The 13148-nt window shown below is 41.5% G+C and overlaps 1 protein-coding gene across 1 annotated transcript in view; it reads left to right on the top strand.

Moving 5' to 3' along the window:
- The window catches only part of DNAJB11 (DnaJ heat shock protein family (Hsp40) member B11), a 56299-nt gene that overhangs the window by 36612 nt on the left and 6539 nt on the right, over positions 1 to 13148 (top strand). Inside the window, exons 6-8 of the mRNA XM_077448723.1 lie at positions 12335 to 12417; positions 12520 to 12577; positions 12769 to 12880. Coding sequence (XP_077304849.1) covers positions 12335 to 12417; positions 12520 to 12577; positions 12769 to 12880 — 253 coding nt within the window. The remainder of the gene's footprint in view (positions 1 to 12334; positions 12418 to 12519; positions 12578 to 12768; positions 12881 to 13148) is intronic.

Here is a 13148-nt window from a genome sequence, read left to right as displayed (position 1 = left end):
ACACCTATTGATAACGGGTGAAATCATGATAAATAGGAGAAACTTTGATTTTCATATTCTATTGAATGAGTGAAACCAGTGTATCAGCTAGTGGCTCTGTTTCAGTGCTCCTTCTGATTCATTCGTTCTGATTTTGTTTGTGATCACTGGTGTAATGAAGGCCATTTCAGTGTAGTATGTTGATGCCTGAACAGCACAGCATGCAATATGTCATCTGAACTACCCAATATAAGTTGGGGCTTTGTGATCCCAACTTCTTCATTAAACCTCTAATTTCTGCTCCTAAATCAAGCTTCTTTATGTCTTTGTGTGTAGGCAGATGTGAAGCATGAGTTGCCAATAAGCAGCAACTCTGATCAGCTAAACACTAACAATAGTAATATAAGGATGGATCTTTGTATATGTATAAGGATCTTTATCTCTGACAGGAATATTGTGGCGTTGAATCTCGCTGAAAGAATTCTGTGCTCCTCAACAGTATATTGTTTTGTAAACTGGCAATATCTTAAAAAAACAAGAAGTCCTTTTATAATACCGCAACAGCGCTTCCCATACACTGTCCAATATAAATTGTCAGTAGTTGATAAAGGACATGAACTGATAAGAAAAATGCGTTTTATCGCTGTGCTGAAAAGCTTCCACCAAGGATCACCCTGTGTGATGGAATCTCCCCTTTGGGGATGTACTCACCAAAACGCCAAGAAATCTGCGCCTTTAAGAGAATAATTCCACCTCTCATCAGCTCCTCTATCACCATCCACCAGATGTCAGTATACCATTTCAATAGGGCTCCAGGTTCACGTGAAAAGGATGCAATATCCACATAGTGTAAACCTGTAAACAAATATATTAAATTCACAAAGCCCCCCCTTGCACAAAGTCTGCGTACCACAATAAAGTAAAAATGAAGCATGAATCAAATAAAGTGCACTGTGCCTGTCTCAGGAGGGATCCTGCCGCCGGAAAGAGCTCCCAACGTCCGCTGGATACAGCGGATGTGTGTTTGGCTTCCTGCTGGCCGGACCGCACTGCTGGAACACACACGTCCCTTCCGGTAAGCCACGTCACTGACGCGTTTCATCATTTCCTACTTTGTCACAGGGGTGTGGCTTGCCTACCGGAAGACGGCCTTTTATGTCAATTCCATGGCACCGTGGCCAATGTAGATGGTCCCCCCTAGGGATCTGTCAATGAAGGGACAAATAAAAAAAAAACACTAAGCCCCCTCTGGACCTACCGAAGGGAATTTTCTGCCGATAGTTAAATCCTTAAAAAAAAAAATATATATAATTATACACACACAAATGCATGTAATATTTCAATATTATTTCATAATATCAAGCTTTCATCACACAATTGCTAAAATATATTTAAATGTTTTTAAAACACCATTAAAATCATAGGCACACGTTTTATAGGAGATGGCAAACAGTAAAATGTACCTTCATTAAGAAAAATCTATCATAAAAATAAATCCTAAAAATAATAATCTATATTGAGAGATAATCGCCTCCTTAAATATTGTACATGTTTAAACTTATGTATGTTTAAAATTTATATACGGATCGTGTGTTAATCAAACCATAAAGGCTACGTATGTCATTAAAGACCCACATTTATGGTCGGACAAACGTCCATTGCACCATGTATGTTCAATCTCCATTACAGATCCAGTTTCTATATGGGAAAACATACATCCATTACAACAGCAGGATGTATATGAACCTTACCCGCACCCTCGTCCTTCTTTTTTTTAGGGAGAGGGAGGGGGGGTCATTGGAGAGAACGAGGTTTCCCACCAAGAAGGGGGAAACCTTTAGGGTACCCCCAGCCACAAACCCTATACAAGAACTCACAGGGGCAAATGAACTATGGAAATTGCCCTGGAAAGGGTCCATCGCAGAAATTGGAAATGGAGTTCAAACCACACCAACAACAAAAAATAGAAAAACCCGGGAGTGCAGGGCCGGCTTCAGGGCCCAACAAAAGAAGGGAATCTGAGGAAGCGGTATGTTCAATTTAACACAAACGGAACTAACCCATAAAGAATTAAACATTTTGAACTTAGGACTTAAATGTGGCATAAAAAAGCCCATTGATAAATTCAGTGTATTTATCTATATTCATAAATACATAAGAAAATTGAATATAAAGAAACATTTTATTGGAAGTAATCCCAGAATAGGAACCCCTGTGAGCTATCAAAATAAGGTGGTGAATAGTGGTTTAAAAAATAAATCCTTATTTTACCCTCCCAATAATCCAAACCATCAAGTAGAAGTGTTCAAAGGCCTGGTGTTGCAGGATCTGGAAAATTTGAAACCAAAAAAAGAAATAAATGTAAGGCATATAAATTATGGCATTGAAATGTTAGAAAAACGCAAGCATATCATTATATGACCTGCGGCTAAAGGAGGAGGAGTGGTGATACTGTTGATGGACTTTTACCACAATCAGATAACTGATATGTTATCCGACACGATGACTTGCAGGAAATTGAATGCAGATCCCACCCAACATTACAGAGACCGGTTGGAAAAACGAATTGAAATAGGATCTAACACAGGGGTCCTAATAATTAAGGAAAGAAGATATCTCACACCTACCAGCAGTTGGGTACCCACACTGTATACTTTATGGATTTTAGGTAAAGACCCAATGAACCCTCCTGCAAGGCCGATCGTTAATAGTATTGACTCGGTCTCTTCAAGATTGGGTCAATATTTAGATAAGTTTTTACAGAAAAATGTAGGTGAGACTTGATCGTATTTAACCACTTCGCGCCCAGGCCAATTCTGACATTTCTCTCCTACATGTAAAATTCATAATTTTTTTTTTTTTTTTTTGCTCGAAAATTACATAGAACCCCCAAACATATATATATATATATATATATATATATATATATATATATATATATATATATATATATATATATATATATAAATATAATTTGTTTATACATGTTTTTTTTCAGAAAAAAAAAGTTTCATGCTTTAAAAAAAACAAAACAGTAAAGTTAGCCCAATTTTTTTGCATAATGTGAAAGATGAAGAGTAAATGGACACCCAACATGCCACGCTTCAAAATTGCTCGTGGAATGGCGCCAAACTTTGGTATTTTAAAAATCCCCATAGGCGACCTTCTTTTTATTTTTATTTTTATTTTATTTATTTTTTTTACTGGTTACATGTTTTGAATTACAGAGGAGGTCTAGGGCTAGAATTGTCTAATGTTCACGGCGATACCTCATGTGTGGTTTGAACACAGTTTTCATATGTGGGCGGGACTTGCATATGCATTAGCTTCTGCGTACGAGCTCATGGGGACAGGGGCGCTTAAATTATTTTTTTATTATTGTTAATTTTACTTTTATTTTTTTAGTTTCACACTTTACATTCCTTGTAATAGGAATAAAAATACATTTTTAAACATCCTTTTGTAATAGGAATATGGCATGATTGGACCTATTTACAGTAAGATATGGGGTCAAGACCCCACATCTCACCTCTAGGCTGGGAAGCCTAAAAAAAATAAAAATAAATCACGGCTTCCCAGATGAGGCGGCGCCGTTATTTGAATGCAGAGGCTGGGCGTGACGTCATAACATCGCGCCACCGCCTCTGAACAATCATAGAGACTCCGGCGACCATCTGATCTGCCGGAAATCTCTATGATCACCAGCCGGGGGCCGGCTTATCCTGTGTCCGACTCACCGATGGAAGCCCATAAGAACGATCAAGTAGCAGAACAGCCGCTATGATCGTTCTTAGAGTGTAGGGCTGAAAATGCCGATATCTGAATGATGTCTGTAACCTCAGGCATCTTTTAGATATACCCCTGGAAAGTCAAGGCCGTCCCAGGACGTCCACCTGACGCCAAGTGGTTAAAAGATACAAAAAGTTTTTTAAATAATTTATATAATCCGGAGTTAAATAATGAACAGGTGCTTTTGGTGACAGCAGGTGTATCCTCGTTATCCTCAATAATTCAACACCGATGCTCTGCTGGCTTTAAATTGGGCATTGAGTAAGCGGGATGATCTTCCACACAATCAGAAAATTTTCCTAAGAAATGCTCTCGATTTTTGTTTGAATCACAATTATTTTTGCTACAACAAAGGGGTGTTTAGCTATGCTGGGTGCAAATTTTGCTCCCATCGCAAATCTTTTTATGGCGAAGTGGGAGGACAAGGTGATTTTTAAACAACAACCAACGGAGCTAATTTTTTACAAACGTTTTATAGACGATCTGTTTTTATTTGGACTGGTACTGAGTCCAATTTGAAAGAATTTGTGCAATATCTCAACACGATTGACCACAATATTAGATTGACTTCAGAATGGCATCAGCAGGAAATTAACTTTCTGGATGTGACTATCTATAAAAAGAACAATAAATTAGAAACAAAAGTGTATTTTAAGAAAACTGATAGAAATAGTTATCTACTAATATCAAGTGGTCATCACCCACAATGGCTGAAAAACATACCGACGGGCCAGATAATCAGGGTTCGGAGGAACTGCTCTGAACACGATAACTTTAACATACAGGCCAACATACTAGCAGAAAGATTTTTATCCCGTGGATATGATCCTGCAGCTCTGAACAAAGTGATTGAGGAAGTTGGCGATATCCCGAGATCAGCATGTCTGGAAGAACGCAAGACGATAGTCCCTGACAACGAAATGTGTAGAAATACACGAGATAAGGAATGGGGTTTCATCTCAGGTTTTCATGCCCAATACAGAGAGGCTGAAGCTATTTGTAAGCGACATTGGCATGTTCTGCTACTAGATAAATAAATTGAATACTGAGTTACCAGCTAATCTGCAATTCATTTAAAGGAGGCCACAAGTTTCGGTGACAAAATTATTAAAGTGGTTGATCCACCAACTTTCTGGGATCAGAATGACTGACTTCTATGCATGCAGAGAGGTCTCCCGTCCAATCCGTGCATTAGGTAATTTCACCTCACCAGTCAATGATCATCAGTTTAAAATTGACCAATTTATTACGTGTAACAGTACACACGTGGTCTATGCATTGAGGTGTCCATGCGGCCTGATCTATATTGGTTGCACGAAATGGAATTCTGCGCGTGAGGATAACTGAACATATTCATAATATTAAGATTGGATTTAAGGACCACAACGTTTCACTGCACTTGTCCACATAGTGGCCGGCTGGTGAGGGGTGGAGCACCATGAGGTAGGCGTGTGCTGAGGGCGGCTTCCCGACATCCCAGCCTCCAGGAATGTCCTTGTGACAGCACGCCTCATGATGAGCTGCGGGAAGCGCAGTGAGCGTGTCCGACGCTTACGTTGAGGCACCCGGAAGGACCCATCAGCAGTGTACCATGGGGACGAAAAACTGGAAATTTCCCCCAAGCGGATGCCATAGGAAGCCGGCGAGAGTGTACCAGGATCCGCTGCCTGGCGAAGGGGCCCAGAGGGGATTGGCGCGGTTTGAGCGGCTGGAGCGGTCCGGCGGTCGGAGGCAGGAGCGGTGGAAGGGGAGAAGGACTTGGGAACCAGACTCCCCGTGGATAGTACGAACTGTACGCTAAGACTGCAGTCCGCTCCTTTAAAGACCGGAACGCTGGAAGGAGCTCTGCCGAGGTGACGCAGGAACGGTGCAGCTGAGAGAGGAACCAGCTGATCCAGGCTCCGATGGGGGAGACGCCAGAGTAAAGGTACCTGAAGGTGGAGTGGTGAGTGGCCTGAATAAAACTGTGTCAAACTGTCCAAACAAACGTGCAAACAGGACAGAGACTATGCTTTGTGAGCCCTGAGCCATAATTGTGTACTAGTAAGCAAGGAAAAGATTACAGGACTATGGAAGGAAAGGCATATTAGGCTGCTACTCATTTTCATAGGGTATTGGAAGGACAGTTCTATCCCTGGCTCTCTCCTCTGGTCTTTACGGTGCGGGTACACCATATAGAAAGTAGGAAGCTTGGGGAGTGCGGCTGTTATTGCTAACGCTAATCCTGCCCTGAGCCTGTTACACCTATGAGGACTTATTACGCTATTCCTGACTTGACATCTGCTTTTGACATTTTGCACAAGTAAGGTTACAGACTACGTTTAAAGGGAGAAGGGGAAAAAAAAGTTTTAGCATATGCTAAAGAGAAAGAAAACGTGCCCTAGGGGCCACTTAAGAGTATTAATCTGGGGTTCCTCTCTCTCTCCCTGGATCAGCGGAACACAGGGACTTTTTTTTTTTTTTTTCTCCCGCATATCCACTACAAGAGCAGCTATCCTACTTTAAGAGCAAGTAGAGATAAAGTGGTGACTTTTACAGGAGACTTGCTTACAGTACAGACAGACTCTAAACACTTTACTCAGCCGGTTGAAGGGTCGGAAATTGTAGGGACGAATTAAGTCTCCATCCCGAGGAGGAGGAAAAGGTGAAGGAGCCAGGAGGTCACAGGACTGTATAGAGAAGAGCATCTGAAGAACCCGTGGTGCCTACACCCCTAGAACTAACTAATTTTTCCTTGTTTTCTCAAAATACCATTTACCAGCAGTGGTGGTGGCAGTTGACTGCAGGTTTTGTTTATGTTCCTGAGTTTTTTATTCTTCTCCCTTTTGTGGTGATGGTCTGTCTACGGAAAGGGGGGCTAGATTAGAAAATTTTAAGGTATAGTAGGGAGAAAGAATGAGGGGGAAGGTAAAATGAGGTAAAAATGTCCCACCTGTATCTAGTCCAGGAGGGATCCAGAGATACATGGCAAGCAACATCACCAACACCAGTACGATAGAGGAGGGGCAAGAAAGCCCTAGACAAGGAGCAGGACGGAGGTCAGGTTTGAGTAGACAGAAGATAGTGGAGGAAGGTAAAGGTGGGAAAGCAAATGGTTTAAAAACGGGTGGGATTAAAGAGATAAGCCCCACACTACAAAGCATAGCCAAAGGTCAACAGGATGGGGGGGGGGGGAGAGTGTAACGGAAGAAGTAGTGTGCGAGGAAGGGATTTTGCGACTGGCTCCCCAAGAAGAATCATCTCCTATAAAGGAGATGCTAGGGGAAATGTTTGGAAAAATGGAGGCGGCATTAAAGATAGAAATGGCAGGAGTTTGCGCAGATATCGGACGGGTGTTGGAGAGGGTGGAGGAGATAGAGGAAAGAATGGATAGCCAGGAGCTAAGGATGGATGAGATAACAGAACAAGTCCAGAGTCTCCAGAGAGCGAATAGGACCCTCCTTTATAAATTAGAAGATCAGGAGAATAGGAGTAGGAGGAAGAACGTTCGCATTAAAGGCCTCCCGGAAAAGTATGGTAGCGCGGAACTGGGTAAAATAGTGCAGTAGGTCTTTAATCCGATATTACAAAGGGAGCCAACTGAAACCCTAAAGATAGACAGACCCCATAGGATTGCAAGCCAGGGGGTAGCAAGGGAAGACTCCCCACGTGATGATAGTAAGGTTTCATTACGCAGAAGAGAAAGGGCAAATAATGGAGAAATTAAGGGCACTGACGGAGATCCCCTTTGAGGGCGCAGAGCTGCGGGTGTTTTCGGACTTAGCTCCTGAAACACTGAGGAGACGGAGACTACTAAAACCCTTAACTGAACGTATGATTGCTTCGGGAGTCTCCTATCAGTGGGGCTTTCCAGTGTGTTTGAGGGGGGGAAAAAGGATGGACGATCAGCGGTTCTGCGTTTTTCCCCGAAGAATTGAGAGGGTTCTGTGAGTGCCTGGAGATAATTCCCCCCCCCCTCTGCCAGGCTGGCAGGAAGAAACTGAAGCTAGGACCCCCAAAGGAAGTTAAGATGGCAGAGAGGGAGAGGTGTAGAGATAAACGAAAGGGGAAAGAGTAAATAGCATCAGGGAGTAGACAAGATGGGGTGCAGATGGGTCCGGGGATACAGGGGATGGGGGGGTGGGGAGGAGGGTGCCGCCTCCTGTTAGTCGACCCCAGGTGTGAGCCCCGGGGTAAATATGGAGAATAGACGATATCAAAGAGATATAAGTCGGGTCCATATAGCCAAAAAAAAAAAGGGGGCGAGACCCTGACCAACTGCTGCAGGTGCATAGTTGGGAAGAGGGGAGGGAGGGGGCAGGTGGGGAGGGAGCAATTCGGTTTCTTGGGGGGGGGGGGGGGAGGGAAAAGGTACGAGGGAGGAGCTGAAGGAATTAGAGACCCCTATCTCAGGGAAGTAGAGAGAGTAATTAAAGATATAGCCCTGGGTGGAAGTCCTGGACCAAATGGATATTCCATCCTATATTATAAGCCGAGAAGGCTTTTGATAGAGTAGTTTGGGAGTTTATAAACGAGACTTTAAAATATATGGGACTGGGTGAGAGAATGATGAGATGGGTAAAAGCGTTGTATACTCGGCCGACAGCTAGGATTAGAGTGAACGGATCTCTGTCTCGTCCCCTTGAATTGTTCAACGGGACGAGACAGGGATGCCCCTTATCACCGATTCTCTTTGTGATTATCTTGGAGCCGATTTAAGCAGCGATCCGAAGGAATCGGGACCTTCGGGGAATCGGGGTGGGAGGTAGAGAATATAAGGTATCTGCATTTGCCGATAACTTATTGCTATATATTACAAACCCCAGAACATCGATCCCGTCGGTACTTAAAGAACTGGAACAATATGGACGACTCTCAAATTTTAAAATCAACCTGTCAAAGACAGAAATTTTAAACCTGAACTTACCCGAGACAGAGCAGAGAGATCTCTCCGCAAGTCTGCCTTTTAAGTGGTGTAGTGGAGAATTGAGCTACCTGGGGATAAAATTAACGGCACAAAGGTCTAATTTGTATGAAGCTAACTATATGCCCCTCTTAAAGTGGTTGTATACAAATTTTTGGGACTTTTACCTACAGGAAAGCCTATAATAAGGCTTACCTGTAGGTAAAAAAAAATCTCCTAAACCTGTATGGTTTAGGAGATATTCCCCTCGGTATGCGCCGCTGACTGCAGCGGCGCATGCGCACAAGGGGATTCTCAGCCTGAAAATCCGTCAGTGGCCGACCGGCCGGAATGAAATCTCCCGCGCGTATGCGCGGGAGTGACGATATCGCGGCTCCGGCCACTCACAGCGCCGGAGCCGCGATACCCGGAAGAAACGCCGAGGGAGCATGTCGGCTCCCTCGGCGTGGATCGGGCCAGATGTCGGGGCCTCGTTCTAAGGTAAGTATTTCATAATGAGCTAGTATGCGGTGCATACTAGCTCATTATGCCTTTTGCTTTGCAGGTGTAAAAAATAAAATAAATAGCGGGTTTACTACCGCTTTAAATAAAATTAAAGCGCAAATGAAAAGTATGAAGTACAAAGCATTATCATGGATGGGTAGAATAAACGTAATAAAAATGTTTATATTACCAATTGTAATCTATACATTTCAAATGATCCCCATCTCGCTTCCGGGGAGTTTTTTTAGAAAATTAAAATCTCTGGTCTTTTCATTCATATGGTCCCCAAAAAAAACTCGAATTGCGTATAAGGTCCTGGAAAAGGAAAAGGAAAGAGGAGGAGTAGCACTCCCAGACTTTAAAAAATATTATGAAGCAATAGTAATATCTAGAGTAGCGGACTGGCTGCATAATCAGAAGAAGAGTTGGGTGGAGTTAGAAACTAGATTAAGTGGGACGGAATTGGCAAAAATGATTTGGCTACCATCTCATTCGCGGAACCTAGGAGTAAGCACTAGTATTCTAACAAGACACACACTTAAAACATGGGATAAAATAAATAAGACACATAATTGGACATATAACTCTCCATTAATGTCACTGTTGGACACAAAATATTTTTTGCCAGGGAAGGAGGAGCGGTTGTATTTTTAGCAGATGGGCAAAGAGAGAGGAAATAACATTAGGGGAGGTGATTAAAGGGAACAGGATATTCACGTATAGGGAAATCGCTCAAGAGTGGGGGCACAAACCATTAGATAGATGGAGACACAACCAATTGTCACATTTCACACAGGGGCTTCCACAGCCCTTACGAGGAATGACTTTGCTAAGACCATTAGAGAAATTACTTAAGGATGCACATTGTTTAGTGAAAAGGGTATCAAAAATGTATAAAATATTAAGACGTGAGGGAGATTCGGGGTTACCAGCATACTTGGGGAATTGGGGTCACTAAGAAATGATGAGCACAGGATGAAAATACTTAAAATGACACTTTCACTCCCAAGAGATTCCCGAACGATCGAAATGTCATATAAATTAATAGCGAGGTGGTATATGATGCCCCAAAGAATGCAGAGGCTCGGAGGGGAAGAGCAATCAACCTGTTGGAGGGAATGTACGGAACAAGGCTCCCTTAAACATATATGGTGGGATTGCCTGAAAATAACCCCTTTTTGGGACAAAATAATCAAAATCATATTCTTGGTGACAGGAAGGAGGATTAGTAAATGCCCATGGGCTTGTCTGTTCCATGACACAGATATAGGAGTAAGGCAATATAAAGGTACGATAGTCCCCCATCTGTTGAATGCAGCCAAAGCCTTGATCCCATACCACTGGAGAGCTACACAGGTGCCGACAATTCCTGAATGGGTGAGGAGGGTGGAGCAGGTTAGGCTAATGGAAGAGTCGATCCACAAAGTTCAGGATATAGAAGGGGAATGTCAAGGGAAATGGCAAAAATGGCTGGCATTCTTGGAGAAGGGGGGACTGTCATGCTATGTTGGCATGAGAAGGGGACAGAGAGGGTGGAGATGGGGGGGCACATCTCCCCCCCTCCTTCTTTTTTTTTTTTTTTTTTGCCCTGGGGGAGGGGGGGGAAGAAGGTACTAAAGGGTTGTTTTGTATTTTGTAAGAAGAGGGATGTGAGAAGACCTCTTAATAAATTGTATTGATGTTTTCCTTTTATATATGGATATGTACAAAGTGGAAAAAATAAAAATAAAGAATATATTAAAAAAAACAAAAATGTTTCACTGCACTTTAAATTAAAACACAATATGGATGCCACGTGCTTGTAATTTTTCAGCCACACTGGAGGGGTATCAATAGTTTTTCGGGAATTATCTAATCGTGAAACTAAATGGATTTATTTAGTAGACGTACTTGCGCCACAAGGTTTAAATATAGAGTTAGATATTAATTGTTTTATCAGTGACACTTAGGAGTAAATCAGGTTATTAAAAGTACAATAGAATAAAAGTGATATTTTAGACATAGTGTTTTTTATACTAAAAATTATTATTATTTTTTTATCTCGATTATCTCTCAATATAGATTATTTTTAGGATTTATTTTTATGAAAGATTTTTCTTAATGAAGGTACATTTCACTGTTTGCCATCTCCTATAAAACTTATGCCTATGATTTTAATGGTGTTTTAAAAACATTTAAAAATATTTGAGCAATTGTGTGCTGGAAGACTGATTATTTTAGAAATAATATTGAAGTATTACACGCATTTGTGAGATTATATATTTATTTGTAAGGCAGAAAATTCCCTTCAGTAGGTCCAGAGGGGGCTTAGTGATTTTTTTTTTATTGGTCCCCCTAGGGATTTGTCAATGAAGGGACAATCTACATTGGCTGCGGGGCCATGGGATTGACATAAAAGGCCGTCTTCCGGTAGGTAAGCCATGCCCTTGAAACAAAGTCGGAAATGACAAGTGCGTTCAAGCAGTGCAATCTGGCCAGCAGGAAGCCAAACAAACACACATCCACTGTATCCAGTGGACGTTGGGAGCTCTTTCCGGCGGCAGGATCCCTCTTGAGACAGGCACAGTGCACTTTATTTGATTCATGCTTCATTTTTACTTTATTGTGTTACGCAGACTTTGTACAAGGGGGGGGGTTTGTGAATTTAGTAAATTTGTTTACAGGTTTACACTATGTGGATATTGCATTCTTTTCACATGAACCTGGAGCCCTATTGAAATGGTATACTGACTTCTGGTGGATGGGGATAGAGGAGCCAATGAGAGGTGGAATTATTATTCTCTTAAAGGCGCAGATTTCTTGGCGTTTTGGTGAGTGCATCCCCAAAGGGGAGATTCCATCACACAGGGTTATCCTTGGTGGAAGCTTTTCAGCACAGCGATAAAACGCATCTTTCTTATCAGTTCATGTCCTTTATCAACTACTGACAATTTATATTGGACAGTGTATGGGAAGCGCTGTTGCGGTATTATAAAAGGACTTCTTGTTTTTTTTTTTTTTTTTTAAGATATTGCCAGTTTACATGTTTTAAAAGCAGCAGCAGCTTCATATGGGATTATATCTCTGATAGTTTTTATAAACACAATATACTAACAGGCGGTTGTCCATAAAGCGCGGAGGGGTGTTCATTGTGGGTGGGTTAATAGAACATCAGATTTTACTATATTAATTGTTTTGTAGACTTGTAAATGAAGAAAGAACGTTAGAAGTGGAAATTGAGTCTGGTGTTCGTGATGGCATGGAATATCCTTTCATTGGAGAAGGTAACTGCTATGTTTTTAATTATGGTGTTTATTTTTTATATATATATATATATATACTTGTCCTTTTTTACTAATTGTTATAATTTATTTATTTTCTTTAAGGTGAACCACACATTGATGGAGAGCCAGGTGACTTGCGTTTTCGAATCAAAGTTCTCAAGTAAGGAGATACTGCATTCAGATAACTAACTAAGCCCAATTGTAGTCTATGAAAAACTAAGCTTTCATTTTAGTCTACTGTTGCGGTGTATTTTTTGTGCTGCTTATTTTCTATCTCCAAAAAACATTGGGAATGATTGGTAGAGCTGTTAAAATATATATAATGTTAATTTTTTGTACATTTGCAAACAGGCACCCTATATTTGAAAGAAGAGGAGATGACCTATACACAAATGTTACCATTTCTTTAGTCGAAGCTCTTGTGGGTTTTCAAATGGAAATTAATCATTTAGATAACCATAAAGTAAGTCAAGTGTTTTTTATTGACATATATAAAAATTGTAGTAAGTGTACAATAAAAGTGTAGATGATCTTCACCTACTCGGAAATCCTGCATTGCATGTGTGGTAGTAGGGGATGGGGCAGATTCTTCTGGCAGGATTTTGCAGTGTGCACAGAGCTCAATACATTGTTCTCCATCATCTGCTTATAATAGTTGGAAATACACATAATGGCGGGCCCATGGCAGATTGACCAGTGATGAATGTGAGCCTTAAGACCCCTTTTACACT

This window comes from Lithobates pipiens, unplaced genomic scaffold (assembly GCF_037356315.1).
Source record: "Lithobates pipiens isolate NorthernLeopardFrog02 unplaced genomic scaffold, aLitPip1_a1.2 Scaffold_22, whole genome shotgun sequence".
NCBI lineage: Eukaryota > Metazoa > Chordata > Amphibia > Anura > Ranidae > Lithobates > Lithobates pipiens.
This window is presented reverse-complemented; position numbering and strand designations above follow the sequence as displayed.